This window comes from Candoia aspera, chromosome 1, assembly GCF_035149785.1.
Source record: "Candoia aspera isolate rCanAsp1 chromosome 1, rCanAsp1.hap2, whole genome shotgun sequence".
Taxonomy (NCBI): Eukaryota; Metazoa; Chordata; class Lepidosauria; order Squamata; family Boidae; genus Candoia; species Candoia aspera.
Window position 1 is genome coordinate 51,375,078 of NC_086153.1, and position 16,677 is coordinate 51,391,754.

Genomic DNA, 16,677 nt, shown 5'->3' on the forward strand with positions numbered 1-16,677 from the left:
TGAGTGAGATGGTTGGTGACTAAATTTGACAAACAACCAAGCAAGCAAATAAATAAATCCCTTTAGTACCCGATGAGAAAAGAGGTTCCAGCTATGCCCTTTTTTAAAAGGCCCGGCCTTTCCTTCGCCCCCTGATCTCACGAGCTCCAGAAGGGGATTTTTGCGCACGTTCAGGTGTTGGAATCCCGGAGGAGCCGCCAAGGCTGCGCTGGCTTGCAGTGTCAACAGTGCAACGTGAGACTGGACGTTGAACTTTGGCGAGGCGCTGGCAACATCCCTGCCCAGAGCAGGGAAGGGCCCTCCTCATCCGCCTCTCCCAGTCTCCTGCGGCGGGACCCGAGAGAGGCCGGAGCTCGCGTGTTTTCCTGGAGCTCCACCTGTTGCCGGGCTCAGCTGCAAAGGGAACTTCTGCGGCCCGTTTCGGGGGGCGGGGGGGGGGAAGACTCCAAGGCCCCCGTTTCGCTCTCGAAAGCGCCCCCGGGTTTCCCCCTCTGCGCGATGTCCGTGGCGGGCGCTCTGAGGGCCAAATTCCGGCGGCGCCGCAGCCCCGCAGAGGACAAGGTCTCCATCCTCGAGCGGGAGGAACGGCAAGAAGCAGAGGCCCCGAGGGCTCCCGAGGGCCAGCCTGAAGAAGAGGAGCCGGCTTGCTACGCCTCCAAAAAAGTGGCGTTTGCCGTCCTCCCGGACAAGTACCAGCCTCTCGTCTGGGACGGCGAACAGCAGCCACCACCGCGTAAAGCGGAGCGCGCAAGCAAGGCGCGCAAGCGAAGACTCAAGAAATACGGCAAGGTAGGACTGATCGCGCGGGGCCTCGGGAGCGGTTCGGCTGTTCGGGAAGCCTCCCCGCTCAGGCCACTGCCTTGGACGGACAGAAGGCTCTTCCCCAGTTTCCGCTGCAGCGGTTGATCCGGCGGTCGGATCATTTAAGAGAAAAATGGGTTTGAGAGGGAAAGGGGGAAATCCCTCTGGCCGTTAATAACGCACTGATACTTTGCAGGATTTGTAGTAGGTAAAAGTGGTTAAAGGAGTTGGATTAGAGATAATCCTCCCCTTTCCGTTGTCAATGTTCAACGATGAAATCGAATTCAGGGACTAGTTGCTATCCTCTTTCACGGAGTGCGAGGATTTTACGTGAACTTTCCTACCCCAAGAACCGCCGGAGGCGTGGAAGATTTTGGATCGTGTCCCTTATGTATCCGAAGAGTGTTCATTGGATTGCCTGCTGAGATCCCGACCAACAAGCCTCCCTTACCCTCGCAGACCGGGGGCGAATGAGCCAGCCTCTGAGGGTGTGGTGGCTGACCTTCGGAAGAGGCCTTCTGAGGAAGTGGGGAGGCTGTTCCAGGGAAGGGAAGGTGTCTTAGGTCAGAGTCTCTGTTCACTCCCCAAGTGGATGTTCCACAGTGGAGTTTAGGTGAAGGGAGGATTTCCTTCCTTTTACTTGTTACTAAAAACTGTAAAGGAAATGGCTGTGAAGTTAAATATGTTTTGAAAATGCCATTGGATGCTGAAATTTAATATTTTTAAAATAATTTTTGGCACATGTAAAAAGAAAATGGTGATGGTTAGATTTGGATCAGTACCAACATGGATGGAGGCTTACTCACCCCAACCTTTTTACCCCTCTTCCTCCTCTCCTGCCTTGTGTGCTTGCAGGATGGTAAAAAGTAAAATGGTGACCAAGTTTCTAAGAAGCCCTGTTTTTTAGGGCCACTCTAGGATACAATCTCTATTTCTGAAACAGAGAGGGTTGACACTGTATTAAACTCAGTCCTGCTCACCACAATGGTCTCTGGAATTTGGAATTAACTGACATCACTCTGGTGGTCCCATCTTACATTACTTCTTCCTTGATTCAACGAAGCATGTCCTGTAAAGGCCACTATATAGAACTTAACTTCCTTTTCCAACAGCTTGTTTCTGCCTCATAGCATCTCTTGTCAGAGGTTACTGCTTCACTCACCTTAATGGTGAGTACAGGTAGTCCTTGCTTAGTGACCACAGTTGGGAGCAGCAACTGTTGCTAAGCGATGCAGTCACTAAGCAAAACATCATGCGACCATGACTGATAACATCACTTCCCATTCAGTCATTAAGCAAGTCACTGCAAGTCATTAAGCATCACATGACCACAACTTGCAATTTTACTGCCAGCTTCTCCATTGACTTTGCTTGTTGGAAGCTGGCTGTGAAGCGTACAAATGGCAATTGTGACCATGGGAAGCTGTGACAGTCATAAACACCCACCAGTTGTGAAGTGCCCAAATATCAAGCACGTGACCATGGGGATGCTGCAGCAGTCATAAATGCGAGGACTGGTCATAAAGTTACTTTTTCAGCACCATTGTAATTTTGAACGGTTGCTAACCAGGGCAGTCATTAAGTGAGGTCTACTTGTTAAGATTGTTAGGCCAAAAGGAAGATAGGGTACCAGACGGCCACTGCAAGACCTGGCTGATCATTTCCCTGCTTCTTACCCTTCCACCCAGGCAGGAAAGGCAAATTTCACCGACTGGCTCCTTTATGGAGTAGTTAGGGTTTCCCATGCCTTGCCTTTGCTTTCCCAGCTGTTTGCACACATGGATGCCCATCCCACATTATTTCTTTTGACACTTACGTGGACTCTTTTCCCCATATGTTATACTTGTACTGTAGCTTTAAATGATACACTAACAAAAACAAGGAAAAGGTTGGGTTTTTTTTGTTCCTGCATTCTTCTGTAGGCCCATGGCAACTTCCTAGAAAGGACAAACTGATAATTCAGCTTAATAGAAACAAAGTAGCAACATTCCTATGTTGCAACTTAAAGATACTAGAAAAATAAAGGGAAGCGTGGCAGTCCTGTGGGCAGAGGGTGGGAAAGCAAGAGGATCATGCTTCACTCAGCCTGGGCACAGATTGAAAGAATGCCACTGGGAGATGTAAGGGTTTAAAGGAGCATGAGCTTCTAGAGCAGTGTTTCTCAACCTTGGCAACTTTAAGCTGGGTGGAGTTCAACTCCCAGAATTCCCCAGCCAGCCATGCTGGGAAATTCTGAGAATTCTGGGAGTTGAAGTCCACCCAGCTTAAAGTTGCCATGGTTAAGAGACATTGTTCTAGACTGAGGATAGTTCATTGACTTAATGGGCCACTGCTGGATCAACTAGATGATTATAAAATAAAAGCCAGAGACTGCTGACTGGTAGAGAACATAGCAGCCTGGCAGCCCAGGATGAAATGGCTGCCCAGAGCAGTGACCAGTCACTGGGGTATGCCAGGCCCTGCAGCCAGTTACTGCTGGGGCTCCACCTGGAACGTAACAAAGTGTTGGCTACCATCTGCTCTGAAGGTTTAAGAAGGCTCAGGTTGGAAAATACTTTTGAAGTGAAGCTGCAAAACACAGGTGCAGACTGCATTTGCAAAAGGCTGGGAGTGGGAGGACAGCTTCATCCAATCCTCTAGACAGGAAGGGTTGAGTGGCTTATACTCACAATGGGACAGGCAGAAAGTGTGAATCTGTCCTGAGTGTACATGACAGAAAGTGACCTTTCACTCATGGGGATGTGAGTGTGAGCCTGAGTTTGATGTCTGGCATGTAATCTGCGTTCACAACACACACAGACAGATACACAACTACATTCCTCACACAGACAGAGAGCCTTCAGAAGTCTCACAGATATAATGAAGTGGGCTATAGCCTATGAAAGTTTATGCCATAATAAATGGAAACCAAATCTGTCAAGGAATTGTTTACTCCTGCATTAAAACCTTTGTAACTCAGGTGCTTTAGAAGACTAGGCATGTGAGTTACAGTACATCTGAAAGTATTTTGTACACAGCAGCCTGCTGTGGAAACCATTGAATTAAATTGCTTTCTATGAGTTGTAATGATCATCAGTCTGAAAAATGAGATGGTTGGGTAACAAAGTACAAAAAGTATGCTCGAAATGTTGAATTAATTAAAATACTGTAGCCATAGTCCGTGCTGATGTTCGAATTAGTATCAGGCAGGATCTATGACACAGTTGTTTCTTCTATCATCAGCTTTCAGTCTTATAAAAAGGTCTTAGGAAAGAAGTAAAATAAGTGAAAATAGAATGACTACAGGTAAAGGAGAACCAGTTCGGTATAGTGGTTAAAGCACCAGGCTAGAAACCAGGAGACCATGATTTCCGCCTTAGGCACAAAGCCAGCTGGGTGACCTTGAGCCAGTCACTCTCTCTCAGCCCTAGGAAGGAGGCAATGGCAAACCACTTCCAAAAAACCTTGCCAAGAAAACTGCAGGGCCTTGTCCAGGTAGTCTCCAAAAATCAAACAACTGAAGGATTAAAAAAAAAAACTACAGGTAAAGCAGGAATGAGTCCTGTGTGAAAATGAAAAAGAATTACAAGATAGGTCATTCTCTCAGTAGAATGCAAGTAGACACAAGGAAGAGGATGTCTATTTAGAATGCATGCTCCTAAGAGATGGGAACCTAACATTTCTTTTTGCAGTGAACTATGCAAAATGCATTGCAGTATACAGACAGTAAGGTCTAAATAAATCTGTTATACCAAAGCAGTTTGATTTATCTGGGTCTGCACATGAGATGTTTTAGATACTCTAGAGCCTTGCAACAGAACAAGAATGATTTTTGAAAAACAAAAAGTTGTTAAATCCAGCGGAGGAGTTGGCAGGTATTTTTTTTCTCTTCAAAAGAAACTATTTTGATCAGTGTGAAAGTGAAGTTGATCTTCATCTAGAGATCTACAGTATAGAGGAATGTGTCATTTCTGTCTGGAAAAGATTCTAAGCAAATCCATGTGGCAGCAGATGTTTTTTATCTTTCTGCTGCCTTTTTCTTGGCATCTCAATTTTGTCAGTGCTTCAGTTAGCAGAAAGTGTGCTGCTTCCTCCCACAATAGTGACAAAGAGACACAATTTCCTTTCAGGGCAGCTTCTAGAGGGCAGCTTAGAGAATGCATCAGCATTAACCTATTACTGCTTGAGATGCCATTTAAAATTTTATTCCTGGTGTTTATTTGCTTTTTCCATTTACAGTATGTGGCTCCTTATGTCCAAGGAGCTTGGGGCAATCTACTCCTGTCTTGTTATCCCACAGAACCTTTTGAAGAAGGTCACAGCAGGCTGAATGATAATGAACGCTCAAGTTCACCCAATTAACTTCTTGATGGGGACTTGAAATCTGAGTCTGGATCCAGTGATGCTCAGTGTGTAGAACAGCAAATGTTGCTTAAGTCTAATGTCCCTCAGGTCTAGTTAGCATAGCCAATGGCAAGAAATAATGGGAGTTGAGGTCCAACACTACCTGAAAGGCCACATGTTATCCCTCCCTGTATCCAATACAACATTCAGTGAAATAAAAAGAAGCAGTGAGAAAAGAACTTTAAGGCATCTTTGTGCAACTTAATGTCTTCCAGATAGCAATTGTAGTTCAGCCTATCTCAGCTATTATGGCCATGACTTTGAGGGGTTATAGAACACTAGGCTGGAAAAGCTTTCATAACAGATACAGGGTTGTCTATGACAATTGCAAATTCTGAAGGACAGAAGTGAGTAACTTTTTGATAACTGGGGGCTACATTAACATTTTCTAGGAGAGTACAAGGTGCTAGGTGATGATGCCAAATGGGTGAGCCAGAGTTTTCCAACATTTTTCCTATTTTGGGTTAGGGCAGCAGATGTTCTTGGGTGTTTCTTTGCTGTTCAGCTATATTAAGCTACTAGAGATTTCCTGAGTTTCCTGCTTGAAAATGGCAGGAAATCATGCCATAAATTGTGATTTCAGAGGGCCCTGAGGGCTGCAAAATAAGTGCGGCTGGGAATGCATGCAGCTCTGGGATTGTCCACCCTATTGTAGGGATCAGCTGAAGTCAACCTTTTTACTAGCCCACATAGTGACGTTGGTAGGCTTGCTGTATGTAGATCATCTGATTTAGCAATTGTAACAACCAAAAGAAAGATGATTTGAGTTCTATGGTTTTGTCTGCTAGTGCTCTTGATAAAGTAGTCATGTCCTGCTTCAAAAATTTTACTGTACTCTGTATGGGAAGTAACCACAAAAGGAAAGGTATGCCATTTCTTAGAGCAGTACTTTGTTCCTTGCTGAGATCAGGGCTTCATTGTTCTGACTGAGATCAAGCATTTCCTGAGGCACGCAGTTGCTTCTAAAACTGAAACTTCAATCATTTTCTTGAGTTCGACTGGAGAAAGTGGCAATTGTGCCTTACATGTGACCAGCTTTTATTCAGATCAATGTAGTTTTCAGACTTCAGATTCCTGTTTTGACAGAAGAAAAGATAGTGACAAGATGAACCTGTTCTAAGCATTTGGAAGATATATCTGCCTACAGTTTGGGGTTTCCCTTGACATTAAGTCCAGTTGTGTCCGACTCTAGGGGGCGGTGCTCATCTCCGTTTCAAAGCCGAAGAGCCGGCATTTGTCCGTAGACACTTCTGTGGTCATGTGGCCGGCATGACTAAACAGAACACCATTACCTGCCTGCTGAAGTGGTACCTATTAATCTACTCACATTTGCATGTTTTCGAACTGCTAGGTTGGCAGGAGCTGGGACTAGCAACGGGAGCTCACCCCGTCACGCTGATTTGAACCACTGACCTTCCAATCGGCAAGCTCAGCAGCTCAGCGGTTTAAAAGACAGCGTGCTATGGTTGAGTTTTTACAGCTGAGAAAATCCAGCTATCTTCTTCCTCATTCAACAGATTCACCTTTGTTTACCAGTAGTACAGATCATAGGACAGCTTGATCTGCCATTATTTATTTATTTTATTTTTATCCCCCCCTTTATTATTTTTATAAATAACTCAGTGAACATACTTAATGCTCCTTCCTCCTCCTGTTTTCCCCACAACAACAACCCTGTGAGGTGGGTTGGGCTGAGAGAGAGCAACTGGCCCAAGGTCACCCAGCTGACTTTCATGCCTAAGGCAGGACTAGAACTCCCAGACTCCTGGTTTCTAGCCCAGCACCAAGTCCTCCAAGCTATTGATATTAGACTGGGCAGCTGACATATTTCCTACCCAACTTCCTGCTCTTTTAATTTTTTCTGTTTGGAGGGGAAAATACCCTCAGCCTTTTCTGTCTCCTTTTCACCTGTTGTGTGGGATGAAAACTACGAAGGAAGAAGCTATGGGGTTTCTAGAATTTCTCTAGGACGGCATTTCTTAATGTATGGTCCTAGGACCCCTGGAGGTCCCCCAAGATCCTCTCATGGGTCTGCAAAATCAAAATTATTTGCTGGCCCATGTTGAAAAATAATACAAATATTAATTCCGTCAATCATGAGACAAGGCAGTGGCAGAGAATGCATCAATTTAAATTTTTAATACAGTAAATATCAATAAATATAACCCATACAGGTAAAAGCTCTTTTGGGGTCCTTCATAATTTTTAAAAGTAGGAAGGGGTCCTGAGAAAAAAAAAAGTTTAAGAAACACTAGGATACTGTGTTGGAACTGAGGAATGTTAACTAATTCTCAGGAAGTAGTTCACATAACACAGAAAGATTAGTTAATGTTGGGGTGGAGTTACCCCCAAACAAGATTGTTAGCTTGTGGTTAAATTTTAGCTCCCCTTGGTTTAATTAAGCAAGTTACTTGCATTGTTTAGACTTTGCACAGCATGTTTACATCCCCCTGACTCATATATTGCACAAATGGGTATCTTATTTTAAAGAGGTGTGGAAGTATTTGCATATTCTAATGCGGTGTTTTTCAACCTTGGCAACTTTAAGATGCATGGACTTCAACTCCCAGAATTCTGGCTAAGGAATTCTGGGAGTTGAAGTCTACACAGCTTAAAGTTGCCAAGGTTGAGAAACATTGGTCTAATCCAAAGGCAGGCAATTTCTGGATTGTAGGCTTTATTTTGTATTGTAGCTCCACCAGTCAGAATCTGGAGTAAGAAATATATTCAATTTAGAATTCATTCTCAGTCCAGGGTTTTGTGCTACGTATCAGAAATTAATGTTACTTGCTATCTTTCCTCTCTAATACCTGCCTCTTATTCCTAGCTTTATTAATTACAGCAATATAAGAGGGAAGTCATGTTTCTGTTGGGACCTACAATTTGGCACCTAACTACAGAGATTTGTAATTATCTATGGGTATTGCAAAATACTCAGAATATTGCTGAAGTACATTAATTAGCTCAGTCTGAACAATAGTGGGATTATTGGATAGAACAGCTATCCCTGCTCTAGAAAGAGATTGCTATGCAAAGTTTAATTGGAAGATCTTTGTTCTGTAACTGGATCCTATCCAGCCAATTTATTCCTGTGAATAATTTACATATTACATATTACCTGTAATCAAGTGATAAACTTGCTTTGATTGCATACATTCTTGTAACAGAGAACAGTCCATGATAAGCTGATACCTGAATCACAATAAAGGAGAAGGTTCATACTGAGCTTGCAATTGCTTGTGGCCCCTTCCTTGAACCTGACCACCAGGCTTTTGATCTTGTACCTTCCAGGATAAAGGAAATGGCTTGGATTCCAGGGATTCTCATTTCAAGTATCCTGGACTTCTCCAGTGGTGCTATTTGCTCCACCACCTAGAGCCATTTGATGTATCATAAGATGATTATATTGGAGGAGGTTTTGAGAATGTTTCAGGTCTTTGAATTTTCAAATCCGCCTCTTCTTTAAAAGAAAGGTCCAGCCAGGATCTTTCACGCCTTCTGAATTACAGCTCCCATAATCCCTTGCTGTTGGCTTAGCTGATAGGAAGTAAAGTCCACATGTTAAGTTTATTCCTTTTAAAAATGAAGAGTGACAGTTTTGTCTAAATAGTTGGTTGTGTGTTATTGTGGAAATTTTATACTTCTGTATCTTTTATATCTTATATATCATACCTTTTATACGATATGAGTGAGGTGCCCCTGCCGGCTAGTGAAAGAGGCCAGTAAAGGGGACGCGGTAGATGCGGTGGGTGTGGGGGTGATGGTTGGGTTCCCACGGGGCTGAGAGCGGGAGCTGAAGTGCTGGGGAGCTCGCCACTACCCTGTGATTGTTTGGTGTCTATCTGTTGTATGATTGGATGGAGGGACCCCTAACCAGGGAGCCTGGAGGTCTGGGATCTGGGGGAAATAGAAATAGGAGCTCTGGGGGATTTAGGGCAGGTTTTTCCATTCAGATGGTGACAGGATGGGGGTGTCATGGTGGGAGTCGGAGGGCGGGCCATCTTCGGGGAAGACACCCCTGATGTTTAGTACCAGTGGTGTGTTCCAGCCCTCTGTACACCGACCCGGGCCCTGGACAGCAGATCCATGGAGGCCCCAGCTTTTGGCTGCTGCTTCTCCATGCCAGGTCAGTTAACAACAAGGCCCCCCTTATATGTGAACTGATCATCAAGGAGGGGGCAGACCTGGTGAATATTACTGAGACTTGGCTGGGCCCTGAAGGGGGGGTGCCCCTTTCGGAAATGTGTCCAGATGGGTTTACGGTTTGGCACCAGCCGAGACCCCAGGGCAGGGGAGGAGGGGTGGCCGTTGTCATCTGGGAATCTCTAGTGGCCTTCAGGGGCACTGCTCTACAAATGGCCGGTTGTGATACTCTGTTTCTGAAGTTGGGCTCCCAAGAACAGTTGGGAGTGTTGCTGCTGTACCAGCCTCCCTGCCACATAGCAACCTCCCTACCTGAGCTGCTGGAGGCCATCTTGGGGTTGGCGGTGGAGTTTCCGTCTTATGGTTCTGGGGGACTTCAACCTGCTGTCCCTGGGATGTGCCTTGGAGGGGGCTTGAGAGTTCATGGCCACCATGGCAGCCATGGGCCTGTCTCAGATTATTCGGGACTTCACTCGAAACAGTGGCCTCACACTGGACTTGTTTTTCTTGTCAGAGCAGTGGCAATGTGATCTGAGTGGAAAGTGACACCTGTCCCCCTTGTCATGGTCAGATCATGCCCTGGTGACTTTGAGATTCTCCCATACCACCCCCCTCCGCAGGGAGGCAGGACCCATTCAATTGGTCCACCCCAGGCGGCTGATGGACCCAGCGGGGTTTCAGAGGGAGCTGGGGGTTATACCCAAGGATCCGTTGCATGGTCCAGCAGAGGCCCTGGCTGCCGCCTGGAATAAGGAGGTGGCAGGGGCCTTGGACAGGATCGCTCCTGTGTGACCTCTCTTGTCCCATCGAACCCGATACTGTGGTTTACGGAGGAGTTAAGGGTTCTGAAGAGGATCAAGAGATGTCTAGAGTGCTGCTGGAGGAAGACAAAGACCGAATCTAACCAAACACAAGCCTGAGCCTCTATTAAGTCCTACCTTGTGGCGGTAAGAGCAGCGAAACATCATTATTTCTCTGCTCTTATTGCATCCGCAGAATGCCGTCCGATGGCCCTGTTTAAAATCACCCAATCCCTTCTGGGGAAGGTGGAACTAGTAACTCATCTACAGGGCCGTGCAGAGGAGTTTTCTGGGCATCTGGAGGATAAAATCGCTTGGATCCATTCCAAGTTGGATGCCAAGCGTGCGGCAGGTTCTGTGGAGATGCCTGGGGAGTGTGCTTACCCGGTTATCTGGGAACAGTTTGATCCTGTTGGGCCTGAGGAAGTGGACAGGGTTATCTGGACTGTAAACGCCACCACTTAAACGCCACCACAAGATCCTTGTCCCTCCTGGCTGGTGAAGGTAACTTGGGAGGTGATATGTGGGTGGATCCAGGTGAGGGAGGGAGTGTTTCTGGCTGCCTTTAAAGAGGTGCTGGTGCACTCCCTCCTCAAGAAACCATCATTGGATCCCATTGTGCTGGACAATTTTCATCTAGTCTCCCAGCTCCCCTTTTTAGGGAAGGTGGTTGAGAAAGTGGTGGTGTTGCAACTCCAGAGGGTTCTGGATGAAACAGATTATCTGGACCCTTTTCAGTCAGGTTTCAGGCCTGGATATGGGACAGAAACAGCTTTGGTCGCACTTTTGGATGATATCTGGTGGGAGTGGGATGGGGACAGTGCATCCATCCTTGCTCTTCTTGACCTCTCAGTGGCTTTCAATACCATGGTATCCATTTGGGTCAGCTCAGGATGTTGGGGGTGGGTGGCGTAGTTCTGTGCTGGTTCACCTTCTTCCTCCCGGGCTGGTCACAATCAGTGTTGATAGGAAGCGAGAGATCCAGCCCGCGGCCCCTTCTTTGTGGGGTGCTGCAGGGTTCAGTTCTCTCTCCTCTCCTATTCAACATCTACATGAAACCACTGGGTGAGATCATCCGTCACCACAGGATGAGGAATCATCAACATGCTGATGATACTCAATTATACATCTCCATCCCAGGCGACTTAAGTGAAGCTGTGACTACCCTCTCTCAGTGCCTGGAGGCTGTAGGGGTCTGGATGGGGAACAACAGGCTTCAGCTGAACCCCAGTAAGACAGAGTGGTTGTGGGTTGGAGACTCCTTAGCATCCAGGACTTTACCATCTTTGGTTCTGGATGGGGTTGCATCCGGTGTGGAACCTGCGGGTTCTCCTGGACTCACAACTCCTGCTCGAAAAGCAGGTGGCAGCCGTGGCCAGGGGGGCCTTTGCACAACTTCATGTTGTGCACCAGCTGTGCTCCTTCCTGGATCAGGAGGCCCTCTGATCAGTCATTCATGCCCTAATCATCTCCTGCATAGACTACTGCAACACCCTGTACATGGGGCTACCTTTGAAGAGTATCCAGAAGCTACATCTGGTTCAGAATGCAGTGGCGCAAGCAGTTTTAGAAGCCTCAAAGAGGGCACATATAACACCTTTGCTGCGTGAGCTGCATTGGGTGTCAGTCCGCTTCCGGGTCCAATTCAAGGTGTTGGTTATCATCTTTAAAGCCCTCCATGGCATGGATCCAGGTTACCTGAGGGATCACTTCACCCCCATTACATTGACCTGTCCCATCTGGTCAGGCAGAAAGGGCATGTTACGGACCCTGTCCATGAGAGATTGTTGATTGGCAGGGTCCAGGAGGAGGGTGAGGCAGGCCTCCACTCTCCCGGCCTTCAGAAAGGGAGTTAAGACTTGGCTCTGCCATCTCGCTTGGGGCAAGAGAGGGGATAGTCGATCATGGGGGTGGTTGGTACCTTGATGTGGCCCTGGAAAATTTTACTAAGACTGTCTTGGACTTTATATTTTATTTTTTGTATTTCTTATATTTATGTATATTTATATTTTATAATGAGCCTTTTATTCTTTTTATTCACTTTTAAATCACCCAGAGTTGTTGCTGTACAAGATGGGTGGTGAAGAAATATGGTAAATAAATAAATAAATTGGATATATCATTTTGTTACCTATTATGTTACTATAGCTTTAAGAAGAAAACTGTCTTCTTCTTTTCCCTTTTTTCTATCATTTCTATCATTCTATCATTGTTATTGTTATATTTACCCATGACCATCTTAGCTTTTAGAAAAGGACAAGCCTACCTCAATGTTTTTCTTCCTTCTTCCTTCCTTCCCTTACTCTTGAATTTTCCTCTCAGCTTTTCTACTGTTTTCCTCATATATCCTCAACATTCCTGGATCCTTCCACTGCTATCTAACAGAGTAAGCCTCTCAGCTAGAACTCAGACTCACCTTTACCTGGCCACGAGCATGCTTTCTCTGAATCCTTGGTATTGACACTACTCCAGGATTGTTAAGTGCCAGTGACCCCATGAGTACAGTGTCATGCACTGCCTACCGCTGAGTAAAGCACAGACACTGGTTCGGTTGAAGCAGGTTCTGTTTTATTCATCACGTAGTGTCAGTTGTGGAAAAAAGCCGAGAGTGAAGGGAGCGCGTCGGTGCGGGGTTTAAATACCCCGCGCCGGTCAGCGCCCCCTCTCCTTAGGTTACGTCACCCGCCCTTTGTCCTGCATCCTTTCGTGCCGGTAGGTGTAGGGTTGCGAGGCCCCTGCGGGTGCCCCGGGATTGCCCATCATCGGTCTCCTCCTTCAACCGATGATTGCTGTCCGCTGGGCGATCTCCGTGGCGCTCCTGCTAATAGCTTGGGTGTGCCTCGTGATCCGCCTTGTCTTTGTCTTCTTTTCCTTCTCTTTGTGTCGTGATGGCTTTGCGTGCTATGCTTATTTTGTGTCCCTTCCTTCTGCTTCCTTGTCTTTGTCATGTGTGCCGATGTGCTGATGTCTTCAGCTCATCGGCACTCATGACATACAGGGAATGTCTAGCACTGCCCTTGATTGTTGCTGATACCTCAGTCTCCTGAGCACTGAAGCTTATCAGGATGTTTCCTGTGCCATTGTTTTATGATACCCTCTCTTTTGTATTGTCCTGTTGACCTTAAGGCTTACCTGTGTACAAGAAATGTATGTAAAGCTTCGGTCAAAATGCTGTAAAAAGACTAGCAGTGTAACAAGGCAAGACAGATATTCCTGTTTTATGAATCTCCCAACTGCAGAATTTAAAATAAAAGTGCGATTGCCTTTTGCTCTGTCGTGTGTGCTGCTGATTTTCTTAACACTGCCTTCCTTAAGAAGGTCAGGTAGGTTAGTGTCCCCTCCAGACATAAGCAGAAAAGCAGAATTTCACTATAGCTGTATTCACACAACAAACTGAGCAGCCAATGTTTATGTAGCCTAGTGTTACAGAAGAACCCAGCCTGTTGTTATTAATTGATATATGATTCAATGCACTGTCAACTTAGAAAATTGTGTCAACCAAGTTAAACATGATAAATATGCCCTTGCAAACACAGTTACCATTCAGAAGGGGATGTATCCTCCATGTTATTCTATCACCATTGCTTGCCCTCTGTTCCTGAACCCAATCCACGCCTTTACTCAGAGAGTGGGATCAGTGTGGTTTAGTGGTTAGGGTGCCGGGCTAGAAACCAGGAGACTGAGAGTTCTAGTCCCGCCTGAGGCATGAAAGCTGGCTGGGTGACTGTGGGCCAGTCACTCTCTCTCAGCCCAACTCACCAGACAGGGTTGTTGTTGTGGGGAAAAGAGGAAGAGGAAGGAGCATTAGGTATGTTCACCACCTTGAGTTATTTATAAAAATAATAAAGGCAGGATAGAAAACAAACAGATAAATAAATAAAGTAAGCAGAGGCTGTGGCTTCTCCTTCCTTGGCATTTGCCATGGTCCTTTCCTGCCATCACAGCCCATCAGCAATTGCTATTAATAGAGCTATGAGGTATTTTGGAATGGGGAATCTATGCTTTGTGTGTAGCATCTGGATGGGTACATTAAACAACTGTACTGCTGCCTTTTCCTCTTGCAGCTACTGTTCTGATCAGTGGGGTTAGGGGAGGCAAGAGGAAGGGGTCAGGCTAATGAAAGTATCACAGCAAGCCTCACCACTTTTCCACAGGTGTCACAATATTGCACCCATGACCAGAGCTTGCACTGTAACACTGTTTCATCATTCTGACAAAAGCAGCAGGATCCTGCGGGTGCTACTGGCAGTGGTAAAATCCATAGCCCTTCAAAACCACTTCAAAATGCAAAACACCACAATACTCACTAATGAGATTTAGCCCTAGATATTACGCCTATTTTCCTGTTGAAAAATCTGATGGAAAACTGGCATTTATTCCTCTATGGTTTTTTCAGCCGTCTTTGTTTAGCCTTTTAGTGATACTGATCATCTGCTTGGTTTACATTATTGGTAATCTGCTTTGAAACCATTTGAATTGTAAAGGAGGCATGAAAAAAAAAAAGAAAAATCTTCTTTAAGGAAAAAAAAAGGAATGCGTAACAATGAAACTTCATGACTATAATGAACAATGGCTCAGACATATAAAGTCACATTTGGAGCAAACCAGCATGAAAGCAACTCAACCCTATTACTTTATCCTCATAGAGTTCATGTTAGATATGTTGGCCTAAGAGACAGTGACTGAATCAAGTTCACTCAGTGAACTTCTTGGCTAAGTGCTGATCCAGACCCTGCTCTCCCTAGACTGGATCAAATGCTGGACATTCTAGGGATCTGAAAGGACTGAGCTGAACTGACATCTTTGGGCTATGAAGAAGTATTTGTTAAACTGCAGTCGTTTTTTGGAACTCTCTTCTGGCGCTAACGGTGTTCTTTCTCTCCCTCAGAATGTGGGCAAAGTGTTGCAGAAAGGGTGCAGCTACTTGGTCCTTGGCCTTCAGGGATTGGCCAGAGCCTACACCTCTCCACTCGGCTTGGCTGTTCCGACGGCTACGTCAGTGCGATAGAGCCTACTGCTTTTGGAGGAGGACGAGGAGGACAGTGACACCGCTGAAGAGGGCAGCAACTTCTCCTCTGCTCATGTGCACATCATCTTCTGAAAAAACCCCAACTTGTCGGGGAGGGGTGGGGTGGGGTGGGTGGATCAATTTGTGCCTTTCATTTGGAAAGCATGTTTGCTGTTTGAAAGTTTTTGTGCTTCTCAAAGTGCTTTAATACCAATCAATGAAAAGAACGAGTAATGCCCAAGATAAAAAACCATAATTAACTGGGTCATATTTAAAAATATAATACTTTTGGGGAAATTAATGAGTCCATTAAAAGCATGGTGAAAGAAGGAAAAGATGAAGGATGGGGGGGGGGGGCGGGGAGAAGGCAAAAGTGAGAAAGGAGGGAAATGAAGGAAATGGAAGAGAAGAAGTAGTTGCTTTTCTGGCAAGACCACATTGCCATCAAAATGCTGGCTGATGGTCTAACATCCAGACACTACAGGCTTCTCCAGAATGCCATGCTGGGGAAGGTTGTAGTAGTGGACCGTCTCTATGTTCAACCAGAGGAGCACTGCCAGAAAGAGGCAAACTGAGAAGAACTGAAGGAGAATGGGGACTCCAAAAGAGAAATTAATTGCCCCCCCCAAAAAGCATTAAGACAGATGTGATTGCATCAATCATTCATATAACACCCAACATGGGATTAGTCTCACCTTATGAAGTGCAGAGACTTGGGGTCTCACTGCCTGGAGACCCCAAAAGGCACTGTCACACGTGTATTTAAAAAAAAAGTAGGAATAGTGATGAGGAAGATTGGGGAAGGAGTGTGTAGCAAAGAGACTGAGGGGAATGGTACCGAAGGATCCGAATGTGGGGTTCTCTGGAGGATCTCTGGTCAAAAATCTCAACTCTAGTTGTACCAGCGTCAATATGAATCAAGCAGAGATACCTTGGGCTGCAGTTTTGGTTCTCACCATTCAGCAGAGATTCTGGGCAATCTGATTCTTTGTAGGGTGCATAGATGGGGCATTTTTGCTAAAGCAGCTTCTATCCTCGTTGCTTCAATGTAGTGGTAAAAGGTATGCTTGCCCTTCCAGGTGACTCATGCCTTTGTCATGTCCCATTTGGATTACTGTAATGCACTCTTCCCTAGTGTTGGGAATCTGCCGCTGATCCAGAAAGCAGGGGCACAGGTAGTTTTTGGCATTTCTTGCTGCATTCCAGTAAGCTGGGAGCCAATAGTATAAGGCAGCTGCTAAAGGGGCCTGTACTATTTTGGGAGCCTAGAGCCCAGATCACAATTAAGTAATTGCCTGACTCTACTCTGTGTTGGTCAGACCCCCCTTGGCATTCTGAGCCCAGCTCTGGGCAATGCAGTCTGCAAAGGACTTTGGCAAACTGCAGAGAGTTCAGAGAAGGGGTACCAAGTTAGTGGGGGAACTGGATATGTTTGGTCTGCAAAAGGGAAGACTGAATGTACAGCCATTCATTTAGTGGCTACCTTGTTTAGCAACAGTTTGCAAATACAACAGCCACCCCAAAATCATTTTCTGACCAATG

The 16,677-nt window shown here is 45.8% G+C and overlaps 1 protein-coding gene across 1 annotated transcript; it reads left to right on the top strand.

The window, feature by feature from the left end:
• The first annotated feature begins 264 nt into the window (after positions 1 to 264).
• On the top strand, positions 265 to 15,241 carry C1H1orf115 (chromosome 1 C1orf115 homolog). The gene is made up of 2 exons (XM_063303775.1): positions 265 to 789; positions 15,016 to 15,241. The coding sequence occupies exons 1-2, from the start codon at positions 499 to 501 to the stop codon at positions 15,133 to 15,135; spliced, it is 411 nt and encodes a 136-aa protein (XP_063159845.1). The 5' UTR covers positions 265 to 498; the 3' UTR covers positions 15,136 to 15,241.
• The last annotated feature ends 1,436 nt before the right edge of the window (positions 15,242 to 16,677 follow it).